Source organism: Trichoderma harzianum (genome assembly GCF_003025095.1).
Source record: "Trichoderma harzianum CBS 226.95 unplaced genomic scaffold M431scaffold_28, whole genome shotgun sequence".
NCBI lineage: Eukaryota > Fungi > Ascomycota > Sordariomycetes > Hypocreales > Hypocreaceae > Trichoderma > Trichoderma harzianum.
This window is the reverse complement of record NW_020209276.1, coordinates 163619-180132: the sequence shown is the minus strand read 5'-3', so window position 1 is coordinate 180132 and position 16514 is coordinate 163619. Positions and strand designations below refer to the sequence as shown.

Below are 16514 nucleotides of genomic sequence, written 5' to 3'. Positions count from 1 at the left end.
TAAGAAGAAGTATAAGGACAGATATTGGAGCTTCTGTATTGATTTATTCTTTGTGTCCTTTATCTCTTTACTTTCTCATCAAGAACTCATACAAAGCGCACCACTTTAACAAAGCCAGCCCTCTGCAAGCGCTGCATGTAGGTACTTCGGCGGCTGCCGACCGGAACAAAACGGAGGGTTCGTCTTAGTAGCAGTACCGGTGCGCCCACGCAAAATTGGCCATGGCTCCAGTAGCGGTACCTCTAGCTCCCCATTTCCAGCTGACAACGCATGCATGCCCAAGTCTTAGTGCCATGAAGGTAAGGAACCACCGGGGCTGAAGTCTTCCGCAACTATCATCTCCATTCCAGAGCAAACGCATCATGAGCACTGCCCAAAGCATTTAGTTTTAACCATCTTCCTCCCCCTCCCGGCCGTTCCACCTCGCATCCTCGCATTCATCACCGAATAGACGAGATCCCCTGGCACTTCACGTGATTGTCTGCCAACCGAACCGAAGCCTGTGGGCAGTGTTTTCACTTGTCTCCCAGCAACAGACGACGACGGTCCTTTGTACTCGGCCTCGAGCAAACGAAAGAATCATCCGATCGACACACAACTTCAGATCCAATGGACGCCCACGCATCACCGAACAAGCCCACGACAAATCGTCGCAGGCATCCTAGAGGCAAGCCTGCCCCTCTCAAAGCCTATGCGTCAGAGAACGACGCCGCTAGCTACGGAGCCTCTCCCCATCACCACCACAAGACGCCTCAAACTCCAAAAAAGATACTCTCTGCTTCCCCTGCACTAGCGGAAAACTATAATGCGCAGGCTGGCGGCAAGCAACGAAACCGTAGCAACAAACCCAAGGGCAAGGTCGACGCTGCCTCTCCCAACTATCACCTGAGCAACAACCAGTCGCCTCCTAGAACGTCGCCGACCTCGAAGCCTGGTGTCAGCGCAGCGTTTGCTGGTGCGACCTTTCATGCCTCGCCTGCTCCAGCCGACCTCCCCATTCCGAGCTTTCTAAAGTCCAACAGCGAGTCCCCGATGGTGCGAAAGAACAGGGGCGTCGTCCCGCAACCGTCCCCTCCGGCTACCGATTCAGAGGCACCCACGCCGTATCGACCCGCCTCTGCCTCTCAGCATCGCGAATCTCCTCTCGACTTCATGTTCCGAGCCCACAGAGAAGAAAAGGCCCGGCAGCAGTCTGATAACACTGCTGGCCCGGCCGCGTTGCTGGCCGGCGTCATGTCTCCACCACACCACACGGACACACCCCTCTCCCCGTCCTCGTCCAACCTGGCACAGAACCGCCGTGCATACAGCCGACAGTCCTCTGGAGGCGTTGAGATCTTTGAACTGGATGGTACCGGAAGCCAACAGCTCGGCCCACCATTTTCAGCTCCCTACCAGGATCGGATCAAGGCTGCTCGCAGTTTCGCCTCAGGCCCCCCGACTGCCCACACGACTCCCCAGCACACTCCAAGCGCCAACAGCAGCACGACGGCTGAGGATCCCACTGCAGCTCTCAAGAGGTTCCTCTTCTCCCCTCAGCCGTCCACAACATCAACCCCATCCGCTGCCAACCTGCCCCCACGCAACCCCGAATACTTTCCTAACAGCCAAGTGGACAGCTCGGGTTATGATAGCGCAGGCAGCATCCAGGCCATGGAGAACGATCTTCGACGGATTTTAAAGTTAGATATGGTTTCTGAGGGTCCGCCAGCCGAGCGGAGACTTTTTACTCGTTAATTGCGATTGACTTTTTCCCAATTTTTTTTTTGCCTTGCATTTTCAACAAATATCGCTTCTTTATTTCCCATCTCGGGTGATATATCATCGCTGCGGCTCACTGGGAAACGGTACCAACCAAGTCCTTTCCCTCCTTTTCTTTGCTATGTCTTTTGCATCATCCTAGAACGGGATACAGTACGGCTGCCTACGTACGGCTTTCGGGAGCACACCAAGGGTTGGTGTGTCTGTGTGTGGTTTGACTCTATGCAAGCTTTCGTTTTCTTTCTTTTGTTTCTTTTCAAACGGCCAAGGAGAAACTTGTATCGAAGATGCTTTGGGCGCAAACAGGAGGGTGGATTTGCATATCAACTATGGTTTTTAAACTTTTTCTGTTCTATTTTTACACGGTACTTGGGAGGAATTTGACTCTGGATGTTACAAGAACATGTAACCTTGCATCAGGACGAAGATTTTTTTTCTGCTTTGGGGCTTGACTATGTTCTGGTTTTCATGATACCCCAGGAGTCATGGGCGGAATGCTGGCAGGCTACCAGACGAAATCTTTTAGCACAGGCAGCGATTCTGACGCTTTCTTGTGCTGTTTGCTTTTTTTTCATCTTTTTTCTTTTCCCCTCGTTTGTTGTTTATTGCCTTGCTTTCAAGTCCTTTTTTTCCCTTTTCTTTTGTTCACATTGGCATTGGGAGGATTTTGACGGAATGGGTATACCGGGCTGGGGCGGAGTTGTTTATGACAATCCCCCCTTTTTGTCGTCTGCTTTGCACGTTTCAGCTGCTCTTTTCTCGATCTTATCTTGTTCATTACTTTCATTAACTTGGTCTTTTATTTGTCTCTCCTTTTACTTCTTAGTTTGTCCTTAGCGGATGATGTTTTGATATGATCATCTGTATGCTTAGGCTCAGCATTCATTTTACGTACATCACTCGTTTTATCTCAATGTCTTTTTGCATGAGTGGCGTGGCATGGCGTAGATAGCATTGTGATTCAAGCTTTGCATTTCCAAATGCGATGCTTTGTTGCATGAAGTTTCACTTTGCATTGCGATAAACTTGCGAGATGGGCATTTTCTTCCATCCTACTGAGCGTTTATTTTTGCATGTGTAGTTATTTTTGCATGTGTAGAGCAGAGAGACTATGGAATTTCCCAATGTTATTTCATATCTACAGGGCGGATTTACTTTCTAGACGGCCTTTTGCTTTCTCCTCTTCTTTTCTTCGCGCGAGAAGAGTTTTCCGTGGGAGACTAGGAGGTACTTTACGAAGAAGTTTTGGGCGAAGTCGTCGAACTTTTGGTATGTTGCGCCGAGGCGGTAGGCGGCTGCTATGCCGCTGATGCAGGCGACTTCGTGCATGTTCTGTTGTTGTTTAATATGTGTTAGCAATATTTTTCATCTTTTACTTGGAGGTGCTGTGTAGTGGGATACGTGGCGATGTGATGATACGTGGTAGTAGAAAAGGGGGAAGAAAAGGGCGAGAGAGTGTTGTTAGTAGAAAGCAAGGACAAAGCATACCACTAGAGTCCATGATCCGGCAAAATAAGTGTTGTTGTGTCCCTGGAGGGACATCATGCCCGGCACGACGCGGACGTAATGCTGCCAGCGATGGCCGAGCTGATGCCACCAGTTGAGCTTGATGATTTTGGCCTCGTCTATGCCGTCGATTGTCCAAAGATCACTCTTTCTTTTATCGAGGAAGATGGTCTGGTAGACTGGCTCTGGAGGCGTTTCAAGCGAGGAAGATGCTTGATTGTGTTTGAATTGGTGTTGGTAGTTGCTGCAGTTGAAAGACATTTCAATGAGTCGTGGGTTTTGCTGGTACGTGTACGTGTAATACATGGGATCGAAAGATTGATGCTTCGAACCGGACCCAGAACCCGAGGCATAACCAAGAGTAGGAGAATCTCCCTTGGCAGACGAGATTTGGTGGCATTGGGCTTCTGACTTGGGCTCTCCGCACAGCTCAGGCTTGAAGCGAGTTTCGTACTGCTTCGTAAAGTAATCAGAGTCGTGATGCGTGACGGTGAGGTCGTCGTAGAAAGATGCGCCGCCGAGGACTAGTTTCTCGCGCCAGGTTGCTGATCTGCCTAGGATGCGGAGGGAGTCGTCGGCGAGGACGCATAGGACGAGGTGGTCGAAGTGTTCTGTTGTGATGTTGTCGGTGCTGTTGTCCTTGATGACGAGATCGACTCCTTTTTTAGATCGTGATGGGATGCTTTGGACTTCAGTGTCGGTTCTGATTGAGACGCCCTTTGCTACCAGGTCATTCTTCCATGTCTCGTAAAAGTTGTGTAAACAGTCAAACGAGTACATGGTGGGCTGATTCGGCAGCAGAGTATCAGCATCGTAATCCCAGAGCTTCATGTTCGGATCGTTAAACAGCCGCTCAACAATAGCAGCGGGAACATTTGCCGTCTGATTCCCCGTTCCGAGAAACAGGGCAATGAGCGGATAAACCATCTTATCACCAAAGTCCTTGCTGAAGAAGAAGAGGCGAAGCATGATGGAGATGGGCAACAGGCCGAGGACAGGCATGGTCCATTTGACGACCTTGAGGAAGACGCCGAACCGCTTGATGTCAGAGGAATGCTGGGCGACGAGTTTGCTGGGGAAGCAGTTTGTCCAGAAGCCGCATTGGCCTTTGCCGAAGGAGACTTGGAGCTGGAGAGGTTGGGCTGGGAAGCCGTATTGGTTGAAGAAGTTGAAGGTGTGCTTGAAGATCTGGGAGAGATGGGTTTGTTAGTCTACTGGTAGCACTCAATGAGGCAAATTGTGTGATAAAGAATGATATAAATGAGTGTAAAAGGGATGAGCCAACCTGAGATCCTCCTTGAACTCCATTGTTCATCCATGATGCACCGAATCTTTTCTCGTCGAGGGGGATGGACGTTGCTTGGCCTCCTACAACGCTATTCTTTTCGAGAAGCGTTACTTTGAAGTCTTTGGGGTGATTGGCTAGAGTTGCAGCACAAGACTATAGAAGTAGATGTAAGTTAGTTATCATATATAAAAACTTATGCGAGGGAAATGAATATGTGAGTTTGGCTGTTGTACCATGCCTGCAGCTCCGCCTCCAACAATGACAATGTGGCGCGGTGTCTTGGTTTGGTTGCGAGAAGACATTTTCACCGTATGTAAGTAAGATAATGATATATTAATAGTTATTCTGAGAGCGTATTATAATTAAATGTTATAATGAAAATGTTAAAATTACGGACAGTAAAGGGGTTTTGTTTTATATGATTTGAGACGAGGCTTCGTGGACGTCATTGTCCGATGCGCGTGTCGTCCAAGGCGCCGCCATGATCGGAAACCTTGTCAAGCAAGGGAGGGGGAAAATGCATGACGACTGTATCTAACCACTGATTGATTCTGCCTCAATAGTCTAGTAGTAAAACAATTATATGTGTAAACAATTTCAAAGTAAGGGGTTTTTAATGCTATATTTTTTCCTGCTCACATGCTGATCACAAGTGCGTGCATCTGCGTGTATATGTGCGTGTTAGTCTACGTTCACATGCACCAAAACCCTCGAATAACCAACTACAAGCCCCAACACAAATACACTCATAGAGCAGCAACACTAATGATTCATCCATCGCTGTAAATTCAATGCTTCACAATGCACAAATTCATTTCATCCGCTCCAATTGAAGCCTCTTAAATAGCTCTTTTCGCCCTGCATTCAAAATACACAGCAATCCATCAAAGAAACACCCCCCCACGTGACAGCGCGCCTGCCTGATTCACGCAACAGGAAAGACAGGGATCACGCCGTGACTGACGCAAACGATCACGACCAAAATCACGTTAACAAATGCGGTGAAATTTTTTTGGCCCCCAAGTTGGATCAATAAGCTTGGTTCAACGACATTCCGGGTGCGACATATTGTGCTCTCTTCTTGTAATCCGACCGCATTGAGACATGGCGAAGCCGGATGGCCGCGTGCCTGAGCTGGCGGACGATGCCGACGACGACGAGGCTCTGCGATACGCGATAGCGCTGTCGTTGCAGGATGAGGCTGATTCACCGGTGGTGATTGTCGATTCGGATGATGACGATGATGAGACAAAGGCGGGTTCTTCGAGGTCAACCCAGCAGATGTGGTCGCAGACACAGACACAAACACAATCATCACAGTCTCAGACGACGCAGGCATCACAGTCACAGCATCAGTCCCAGTTCGGCAGCCTCCTTCTTGACCGCAAGGCCATGGAGCAAGAACGTCTCAAACGTCTTGCCAAACGCCAACGTTCACCCACCGATGACGGGAACGACGACGACGATGTGGTCGAGGTCCCTCCGCCCAAGAAGCAAGCCAGAACAGCTCCGGAGCCCATGAGCAAAACCACCAGCAAAGCAAGACCAACAACAACAGCAGCGTCAGCTCCAACAAGCAACATCACAAGCAGCAGCACCACCAGAAGCAACTTACCGTACCCAAACGGCACCGTCAAACGGACATGGTCTCGCGGCTGCCCACGAACAGGCGACGAAATCACCATTGAGGAAGTCTTTCAAAAAGACCAGCTGGAGCTCGCCGTGCTGTCGTCTTTCCAGTGGGACGAAGAGTGGATGATTTCCAAGCTCGACATCAGGAGGACCAAGATACTGCTACTAGCATTCGCCAAGGACGAAGCTCAGGTACCCTTCCTTTCCCGCCCCTGACGTTCCCTCTCCCTCTCCTATCTCCGCTCTCCGCTCTCCGGGCATCAAACCTTCTGCGGCCGTCAAGTTGCTGACAGGTAACCTCGTATAGAAGAACCTTATGCGTGGTAACATCCCCTCCAACATCAAGTTCTGCTTCCCGCCGATGCATGGCCCTGGAGCGATGCACTCAAAACTACAGCTGCTCAAGTTTGCGGACCGCCTCCGTGTCGTCATCCCAACGGGCAACCTTGTGCCGTATGACTGGGGAGAGACCGGGGTCATGGAAAACGTCGGTATTCCCCTCTCCCTCCCCGGCCACTCTGATATCATATTATTATTCCTCAGCCTTTTTGGCTTTTTTGTCTTTCTCCATACTAACCAGGAGCATTCTCGTTCTTGTCTACGTGCAGATGGTATTTCTAATTGATCTCCCAAGACTGGAGGACCCCGCCGTCCATCCGCCGCAGACGCCGACTGGATTCTATACCGAGCTAGTATACTTCCTTCAGGCAACGGGCGTCGGCGAAAAGATGGTTGCCAGCCTATCAAACTACGACTTTTCCAAGACGTCAGATATCGCTTTCGTCCATACCATGTGCGTGCTTTCCAGGGATGTACCCGAGAGGGGCAGGGGGACGAGAAACAAGACAAATTGCCCCTCCTTTTGACCGACGTTGTATTACTGACCGGAATCAAACCTCATCTTTTAGACCCGGAAGCCACACGGGAAGAGCAGCAGAACGCACAGGTTGGTCTTGACAAAACCCGAGGTGTTATGAGTCGAGTGGGAACTTGCCATCGCTGACTGTTGCCTGCAACAGGATATTGTGGCCTCGGTGCTAGTGTAGCGGCCCTCGGCTTAGCCAATCCCGAACCTGTCGAAATCGACCTTGTGGCACGTTTTCCTACAATATCCACTGGGATGGGATGGAGTTGCTAATGGTAAGGCCTAGTGTGCGTCGTTGGGATCGATCAACCGCGGGTTGGTAGAGGCGATATACAATGCCTGTCGAGGTAAAACGGCTCAGCATGACGGATTCCCACCTGCTTACTCCCCTTGACCAACATGTCTTTAGGTGATGACGGCATCGACGATTACAACAACTCCGGGGGCGCTAGCTCAAGGTCAAGAACGGCCAGAAAACCGGCAGCGACGACGACGTCCAAGGAGCTCAAAGACCGGTTCCGCATCTACTTCCCTACGGACCAGACAGTAGCCCGAAGCAGAGGCGGACGCAATGTGAGTTATCATGGGCCTCCCGAGGTCATTATGCTTGATCAGCAAGCGTTATTTCTGGCCCCGGCTTACGACAGTTCACAACTGATAATTGACAATGACAGGCGGGAGGCACAATCTGCGTCCAGGCCAGGTGGTGGCGGTCGCCTAATTTTCCAAGAGAGCTGGTGCGGGATGTCATCACTCGTGACCGGCTCCTCATCCACAGTAAAGTGATATTCGTGCGTCGGGTCGGAGATGGCCAAGCGACGCGGCAACCGCCAGGCTGGGCCTATGTAGGGAGCGCAAATCTTTCCGAGAGCGCCTGGTGAGTCTTGAGAGTTTTCTACCACACACCCGGTTCCCTTTCCCTTGTTTGTGCTTGCTGATGGGCACTTGGTGACTTAGAAGCTGACTGTGCCCGCCGCCGCCGTTGTGACGGCCGCTGGGGGTGGTTTTCTTAGGGGCCGGCTATCCAGAGACAAGTCTACGGGAGGCATCAAGATGAATTGTCGCAACTGGGAGTGCGGAGTGATCATCCCGGTACCTGAGTCAAAGGCAAAGACTGTTGACAAGATACGGGCTAGCGCCGACATGGCCATGTTTGCGGGGACGGTTCCTGTTCCAATGCAAGTTCCCGGGCCTGCGTACGCATCAAATGACCAGCCCTGGCTTTATCCAGGAGCCTGAATTGTGTTTGATTGAGCGATTTGAGCGATTTGAGGGTCATGCGTAGCTCTTTTTTTCTGGAGCCCTTGCAAAAACCAGGGGTCCCTGAAAGCAGGTCCGCTATGCTTACAGATTTCGACAACGGCACGAAGAAAGATGACTTTTGATAGATGTGTGTAAGATCCCTGGGAAAACCCAAAAAACATGTGGTCAGAAGCGCAGAACATGCTTGCTTGCAGATAGCGTGCGGCCTGCATGAGTGGGGTAGGAAACAAAACCTTGTGGAGATATTTTCCGCTGATAGGCTGGCCCAGATGTGACCAGGGCGCAGTGATCTGAAGAATGATACGATGGCAAGGATGCTGGAAATATGGAGCAGCACTCCACCGCGGCAAGGCAAGGCGCAAGGCGCAAGGCTCAACGGTTCGTTTCTTTGGTCTGGACGGAGAGAGTTTGCTGTTGGAGGATGGATCGATGGATCCCCCCCGGCCTGCGAGACGAGAGACGGAGCAATGGCCCACCGCGTTCGTTCCCATGTGGGTTGCGATGGGATGTGTGAGCCGGGATCATGTTTATGAGCGCTATAGGCGTCAACGAGAGCGGCTTTTTTTCTCAACAGCCAGACCGGCCCGGTTCCCAAGGTCATCATCGCAGAGCAATAAGGAGTTACACCCATGAATGGGCTTGACCAGAATCACAAGGAAATTTACCTGGGTGTGCGCTCCTCGGCCGGCGATGTGGCTTGCGCCCAGAAAAACAAGCCGGGCTAATTCATGACAACGAACGGGCTGAGTTGAGCAGAGGAAATCGAAGGCGAAAAAGCCATGTGTTTGTATGTAGCTAGCTATGGCTTGGGAAATACTTGGCACCTCTTTGGACAACAGCACTTTTCCCCTCTAATTCGATGGCGTATATGGAACCAATCATGTACGGGATCACAAGAGAAACAGCTTGTTTGTGGCCAGTAGTCGACTGCAAGCAGAATGTTTCGTTTCGTGCTAAATGGTTTTTCTGGTCCAACCACCTTGAAATGCTCTGCGAACTACTTCCTTGGCTTGGGTAGCTGCTTGGCTTTGCTAAATCCAGCACAAGTTCTCTAAGAAGGACAAGAAATGAATAGATCAGAATTCAGGTTCCTCGCTTGGAGAGGCCGACGAAACTACGCGCAGCTAGCTAGTGTGGGTGCATATAGGTAGGTCAAGGTAGTGTGTATGTTCGTTTCGTTTCAATGGCATTGGCAAAGGAATTAATTCTGACTGAACCCGATTTGGCGGTGCCTTGCGAAAAAAATGACTGATAGGAAAAAAAAATCCCAGGTTGCGGAGATGACGGCCTTTGAAGGAAATACATAAAATACAAATTAGAATACTTGCTTGTCATAGACAAGTAGTGCCGGTGCCGGTGAGATAGATCGATTATGATAGAAGTGTCCCCCCCAAAAAAAAAAATTATCTGTAACGTCAGCATGGGCAGATGAGGAGGAGGGGAAGAACTAGCCATGCTTAAGTCATCGCGAACTACCTTAGGTTAGTAGTTTTTTTTTTGGTGGTTTGACGAGAACTAGAAAGCCAGTTCGCCGGTTTTCATTTGTCCTGCGTGAAATCGGGGCTTTTTGATGGAGGGTGGGAGAGGGGGAGGGGAATTGCCAAGGGGTCTTTGCTATTTTTCTGGCTGCTTGGTGCTTTTGGGTTGCTCTTGATGGAGGGGTGTGTGCGTTGAGTGCATGTGGTGATATGAAGTGTGTGTGTGTGTGTGTTGAAGAAAAGAGATGAGTGTGTGTGTGAGTGCTGCATCTTGGTGTTCGTTTCGCTTGCACTTTGCAGCTATCGAATGCATCAGGGAGCCGTGGAAGCCGTGTTGGTGCCTTTTTTTTTTTTTTTTTTTTTTTTTTTTTTTTTGTTTTTCTCTTTTGAAGGACCTTGATGGTATTGGCGCTGCATGTGTCTGCTTCAGGCTCAGGCGGAACTAGTTTGATCTATGATGACGAGAGGATTCTCTCAGAATTGGCGTAGTAAAACAAAAACAGTGAACTATTGTTTTGGGCGTTTTGTTGATGGTGGTGTTGGTGTTCATCAAGCAACAACATGAGAAAAAAAATCTCCCCGAAGTTGGCCGTGATAACCAATTAGTCTTGCCGTCATATTCTTCCATTTTTATCTCTTCCTGCTCCATTCCCAACGTCACTTACACGATGAAAAGAGCAGTCAGTGGCTGTGCAAAGCAAAAGCCGTACAGTAAGACGTGTCTGGACTTCTGGTGATGAGATGAGGAGGAGATGAGGATATCAGTTGCGGCTTGCACGAGTGATCATCGGATGGCGCCGGTGGTGAAACAGGGGGAGTCAAGATGACGAAAAAACGACGAGTAACAAAAAAGACAAAAAGACGGTATTAGTTTGCATTGGTACCCCGTATCGTGACTTTTGTTCCAGTCCAGTCCCAGCGTGCTTTGGGGGGAGAGACGGCTCAAGTTAGTAGGTAGTTTTGCAGCTGTTGTTGGCCGAGAGCAAGGACGATAGATAGTAGTACATAGATAGGGCACACAGCGGCCTGAATCTGGATAGGATGGATAGCGATGGCACAGGCAACAGACGAGGCGAGACGAAGTCAATGGAGGAGGAAACGAGGCTACTAGAGGCTAGACAAGTTGCAGTTGGAATGACGAGCCGTTGGCTGCAGTGGTTCTTGGTTGCTTGGCCCAGGTTCCAGTTCGCCCAGTGGCTCCTCCTTCTCAGTGGTTCTCAGTGGTTCGCCGGCCGGGCTTTTTGGGCTCATGCAGGCACTCCGATTGGCTCATGGCCCGTGCGTGAGAGAGGGGGCTTGAGGGGGAGCTTCTGGGGAGGCGCTTTTTGCGGCGCTGTGCTGGGCAAGCTGCGGTCGCTTTCGGGACGTATCCCCGACCCAGCCGTGTTAGTGGGTGTATAGAGTTTGCCAGCCCTGCGATAACTGCGGCTCCGTCCAGATACTTATCTCTGAGGGCGGTGGAGCCTTTGAGGAGCAACCCTGGCGATCCAATTTTCTGCTAGCGCGTGCGATCTGGTTTCCACCATCCGAAATCTAGCCCCGGTTCGGATGGGTCGTGGGTGAGTGGTTGATTGAGCCAGATTGGCCGGTCGCGAGCAGGTACGAGAGCAGTACAGCTGAAGATGTTCAGTTGTGCCGTGTTTTGCTACAAGTTGCTCCAGGTTAGCCCGAGTACTTCTCCGTACGAGTACTAGCACCGCTCGAGTTCCCCTCGAATGGCTGCACTGGCTGTTGGGTGACTGTTGGTTCTACTGCTTGCTTCCCTGCCTGAGGCGCCCGCTTGGCCCCATGGAGCCCTGGAGAGCTGAGCGATATACGACAGACAGTGTGGCCAGGCACGAGTACCGGCGCTGTACTTGGCCGTGACGTGACAGTCTGCACATACTGGCACATACATGGCCTGACCTGACATACCTAGCAGGTAGACGTGGGTGTGCTAAGCGAGCAGCAAGCAACGCTGCCACGCGGCCAGACCAGCATGTGATGAAGACACAATATGATAAGTGAGATTCTTGGCGGATTGGCGATGCAGGTACGCTGCATTTTGACAATGACAGTGGCAATGTCAATGTCATTTGCCGCTTTCTTTCCCACAGCGCTTGCTCGTCTCGTGGCCTGGCCTGGCATCTTGCAATTTATTTTGTCTTCTTCTTTTTTTTCCAACCTTCTTTTTTTTGACTCGCACCCGGCAAAGGGAGAAGAAGAAGAAGAAGCGCATGGTGCTCGCCTCGTGTCGGCCACTTCCGCGAGCCGGGTGGCCGCCAGACAAACTCTGAACCACAAGCTTTTGCGTGTTCCTGAATTCTAAAAAGACAAGCAACAATGGTGTCCCACACGCACAAGTTACACATCATATTCTCGTTGCAGAGCATTAGGAAATAGATACGCATTCTTGTGTGTGCGCGCGGGCAGAGAGAGGCAGAGAGAGATGGAAAGCGAAGGCACAGTAGACAGAGCCAGCCTCTGCCAAGGGAGCCGGACAAGCAGACCGGTCTCATTCGTAGGGTGGCGGACTTGGGCGCAACGAACCACTGGGGCAGCCCTTTGGATCGACGGAAAATTCGGCGAGCGAAGGAAGCTGGCTGAAGATTTGATCCTCATTGGACGTTATTGCCGACCCAGACCAGATACATTGCGTGCTGCCAGATTGGCCGGAAAGATGCACGACTCACTCTGACGGGGTCAAAGAAGCGGAGAGCGGGGGCTTCTCTTCTCCTCCAAGCCATAAGAGCGAGCGAGTGAGCGACAGCCAACCAGCCCAGCCCAGCCCAGCCCAGCCCAGCCATCCAGCGAGCTTTGCCGGGCCTCTCGCACCCTCTTGCTCCCCTCAGGGTGTGTATCCACGCTAAGAGGCTTATTCCAGCCCTATCCAACTCCTAGCGCTATTGGGGGGCGTTTGCTTAGCAGCTTGGGTGATGTTTGGATGTTTTTTTGGTTGGAGCATGGTGGCGAACGGCCGTGGGGCGGCGAACTTGGATCGCCAAACCACGGAGCAGGGTGAGCTCTAGTTTGCTAGTGTGCTCAAGCAATGTTAGTCACGGCATGGCCGCTGCGAAACGAGAGAAAGAGCCCGGAGCCATTTTTGCAAAAATCCGGAGAAGGGCAGGGCAGGGAGATGAAATCCTGGGAACGGCGTCATCAGCGGCCAGGGGGGAGAGAGCGAGAGCCAGCGGTAGGGCGATGAGTTTGATGTGATCTTGGCTTCCTTGGCTTCGCGATTTGACAGGGGAATACGAGGATGAGTAAGGCATGCAGGTATACTTGCGGGTAGGTACGCGGTCATATCTCCGATCAAGAGCCGCAACAGTTGTTAGTCATAGGCAGAGCGAGGCGCAGAGCACGCCGTGGCGGGCAGAAGAAAAAAAGGAACTTGCAAGCCGTACGAGTACGAGTATACGCGCATACAAAGCCATATCGTCAATATCTCTTTTACACGGGCCCTTGTGCGCATCATTGGGGCCCGTGTGTTCAAAACTTCCTCATTCCCTGGCTTTCTTGTCCCGCCTTGCTACGATAAGCGATAAACAAGGCGGGCATGGGTCGATCAACTGTAAACCGGGTTACCGTTACCGGGCTATTAATACACTCAAGCCAATGTTTCGAAAGCTCTTTTGTTGAGGCTCAATGAGGGGTCTTTTTGGAGGGGGCTTTGAATCGAGGCCCACGATCGTCGATTGCTCGATCGTAAGGCCAGGGCCAGCCTCAAGCCATGACGATATTATACGGGACGACACGACTCAAAGCAACAAGGCGGAGAGCGCCGACATCAGCAACCCACGCATGTCCAGTCCCCTTGCTTTCTGGTGAATGAACACGAAGAGACTAGTCGTATACAGTAGAGAGGTGTGATAGAGGGCAATAAGCTGCATATTCGAAGCGTCCGCCGTGTGTGGTATCAAGGGCTCAATTTCTCTCACAAAACGAAAATGAAAACCACCAGCATCGCAGTAGTAGCACGACCCGTTACCGATTCGAGGCGATAAAAAACACGCCATAAGGCTTGGTGAGGTGCGCACTAAGACGGTACTGCATACACTCGTAGTCACAATTTCGAGTACATGCTTGCTTTGCTGCCTTGCTAAAACAAAGTACAGTGCAGTAGTGCCATCATTTTGCTCATAACCTGGACGGCCGCAGCCCCCTCCCCTCCAGCGCGGAAACGGCTGGTTGCGGGAGCAGCAAGTTCGGTGCCTCACCTTTTTTAGGCGCCTCCACCAACCACTTGGTGCTAGGTAGCTTGGGCTTTGGGCTTGGCTGGCTTTGGGCAAAACAAAAACCGCGGCCACGCTCGCGGGCATCCTAGCAGCAAAAAGTAGCGCCCAGCCAGTAGAGGGAGAGGGAGAGAAGTGGGAAAAAAAAAAAGACGAGGGAGCGTTGGGCCTAGCAAGCAGTGGCCCTTATGCCGGTACTATACGAAGCGTGCAGTGCGACGCTCTGTGAGCTCTCCTGTGTCTCTGTCTCGTCGTTGGCCTTTTATCCGCGGCAGGATGAATTAGAGCTGCAGATGTGCATTGGCCGTTAGCAGCGTGTCTCGTGTCATTGGGTAAACTGGCATTGGTTGGAACCATACGGAACCAATGCATTGTCATGCTCGTGCATCTGAAGCAAGCACCTTTTCTCGCAAGTCTCTCTCGTCTTCCCCCGGTATACTTGCAACAAGGTATCATCATTATCACCACCCGTAATCGGAGCCATTGATTGCATCGAGATGCCTCTGCGCACAGTACTGTGGCTAGTCTCCGCGAATGGGTCTTCCAAATCGACGTGTTCCGGGTCTCAGAGTCACGTTTCCCCTCGCCGTCTCCGTTTGTTGTTGCAAATGGCGTCCATATTGGCGAGATGACGCTGAGCGGCGTTTTTCCCAGTCCAGCCTCGTTTCGTTGTCTGAAGCTTGACCAGAACCAGCCGTATCTTCCAATGTCATCTGCTTTATGTCATGGTCCATGGTCCATGGTAGCTGTTTGGTGTACTTGCAAGTCACTTGGCACTCAGCACTTGGGCTGCTAGTACAAGCGGGCGAGGTACAGTAGCATCCAAAGGGCGCCCCTCTCTCTGTTCGCCCACTTTGCGCCCACCTTGTGTCGTTCGGCCGCCTCATTTCTTTCCCCTCCCTTTTTTCTGCTTGTACTTGCGCCTAACATGCAAGAGGCGGAGGGGCATCTATCTTGACTGCGCTCTGGCGTTGTTGCGCTTTCTGGTCTGCACAGCCCACTTGGAGGATCTTTTTTATTTTGATATCTTTGATCTTTGTATTTCTCTCAATTTGCTACTCTTTTTTGTATCTTGCTCATAATATTTTGCGAGTGAAAAGTAGCGCCGATGCACGGTAAGGCGATTGCAATCGGCCCAGATCTCCTTTGCTCAGCGGGTCCGACGCTATGGTGCACAGGCCCCGAGCACGATTCCTGCCTGCTAGGTATGTACATATCAACCAATGCCACTGCATGGCATCACCGTATACTTTTTGTGCCTGGATGCTGCCAAAATGCAATGGAAAAAACTTGTCGAGGTCAATTGAGAAAATGCGATCGATTTTGCTCTGCCACTAGCTTGCTTGACTTTGGTGGCCGTGATGCTTTGAGGCATCCGCTGCCATGCCGCTGCCACGAACAAAACAGTGCAATCAATACAAGAGGCATCGCGCATCTGAGATCGAGGGCCAGTTGAGGAGACAACTGGGAGTGCAAAGCACCTTGTCCCGGCCAATAGCCCAGACTGCTGGTAAAAGGGCCCTTGACCCTGCTGTCGGCAGTTGCGGGAAATGGGGCCCAAGCACCCACGTCTCCGGGGGGCCGCGCTAGACCCAAGCTGCTGCAGTGGTTGATGCACGGAGGAGCACTCCGTCCTGTGTGCTTGTACCGTACCATAATCAAAAGATGAGATGACTTAGCATTTAGCACATGTAATCAGTCAGTGAAATTTCAAGGAGAATATTATCAAATTGCTCTGCTATCACACACATACACTAGACACACATGGACACACACACACACACGCACCGCATCGGTGCTACTGGCGCGCGCACTTGGTTGCTAGCTGTGCTGACCTGGCTGCCAGCGATCCGGCTGCTCGCGCTACTCCAGGTACGTCGTCGCGGTGCTGGCACAGTCGGTACTGTGGAGGTACCTGGCCGACGCTGGGTCCAGCGGTAGGCGCTACGCCGACCTGTGCCCGCGTCGCCCGCACCCAGCCGTGTATCGCCTACATCACGGCCTCCTCTGGGCCTTGTCGCTTCCCTGGGTCGCATCCGCATTGGGTCCAAATCGGTCTCGCTCAAGCCACGGCTTGTTGGCCCCACCCGCACCACATCCAGGGCGTCCTTTGGTACGATACACTTTCGCTTTTTTCCTCGCACTTTGCACCGCCCAAGCATCCAAGGTACCGCACCGCACAACAAGGTATCAAGGTATCAAGGTACCAGACCCAGACCCAGCAACGGAACGAGGGACCAAGGTATCGAGGTATGCCGCATGTAGACGCACCCGTGCCGGTACCTGGCTGCCCACCCTCCCTCCGCCCTGGCCGCCGGTACACACCCTCCGACACCAGCTCATCTGTACCTGCCTTGCTAACTGCGGTCTGCGGGTGGGGCCCGACGCCAGCTCGTTCTGCCGCTCTCGAAGCAACTCCAACGCCCCTCTTCTCCGGCCTCGTTCTCCCTCATTCTTTTGCAACATTGGAAACTTCTTTTTTTTGGTCCCCAGAGATTGCGCCGCTGCCC

The 16514-nt window shown here is 51.7% G+C and overlaps 5 protein-coding genes across 5 annotated transcripts; 3 read left to right on the top strand and 2 right to left on the bottom strand.

The window, feature by feature from the left end:
• Positions 1-609: 609 nt before the first annotated feature.
• M431DRAFT_501426 (hypothetical protein) lies at positions 610-1737 on the top strand (the record flags this gene model as incomplete). The annotated part of the gene is made up of 1 exon (XM_024918014.1): positions 610-1737. The coding sequence occupies one exon, from the start codon at positions 610-612 to the stop codon at positions 1735-1737; it is 1128 nt and encodes a 375-aa protein (XP_024767842.1).
• Positions 1738-1916: 179 nt separating this feature from the next.
• Positions 1917-2758, top strand: M431DRAFT_333002 (hypothetical protein). Its single transcript, XM_024914371.1, has one exon. The coding sequence runs from the start codon at positions 2152-2154 to the stop codon at positions 2596-2598; it is 447 nt and encodes a 148-aa protein (XP_024767841.1). The 5' UTR covers positions 1917-2151; the 3' UTR covers positions 2599-2758.
• Positions 2707-4909, bottom strand: M431DRAFT_513903 (hypothetical protein). Its single transcript, XM_024920120.1, has 4 exons — positions 4789-4909; positions 4553-4708; positions 3250-4455; positions 2707-3093 (listed from the first exon to the last, which is right to left on the bottom strand). Exons 1-4 carry the CDS (start codon positions 4855-4857, stop codon positions 2920-2922), a joined length of 1605 nt encoding a protein of 534 aa, XP_024767840.1. The 5' UTR covers positions 4858-4909; the 3' UTR covers positions 2707-2919.
• A 927-nt stretch (positions 4910-5836) lies between these two features.
• M431DRAFT_100546 (hypothetical protein) lies at positions 5837-8291 on the top strand (the record flags this gene model as incomplete). The annotated part of the gene is made up of 9 exons (XM_024911225.1): positions 5837-6379; positions 6495-6674; positions 6796-6980; positions 7096-7133; positions 7207-7317; positions 7376-7399; positions 7462-7625; positions 7727-7929; positions 8066-8291. 9 exons carry the CDS (start codon positions 5837-5839, stop codon positions 8289-8291), a joined length of 1674 nt encoding a protein of 557 aa, XP_024767839.1.
• Positions 8292-13456: 5165 nt separating this feature from the next.
• M431DRAFT_332876 (hypothetical protein) lies at positions 13457-14142 on the bottom strand. Its single transcript, XM_024914369.1, has one exon. The coding sequence runs from the start codon at positions 14089-14091 to the stop codon at positions 13531-13533; it is 561 nt and encodes a 186-aa protein (XP_024767838.1). The 5' UTR covers positions 14092-14142; the 3' UTR covers positions 13457-13530.
• Positions 14143-16514: the final 2372 nt, after the last annotated feature.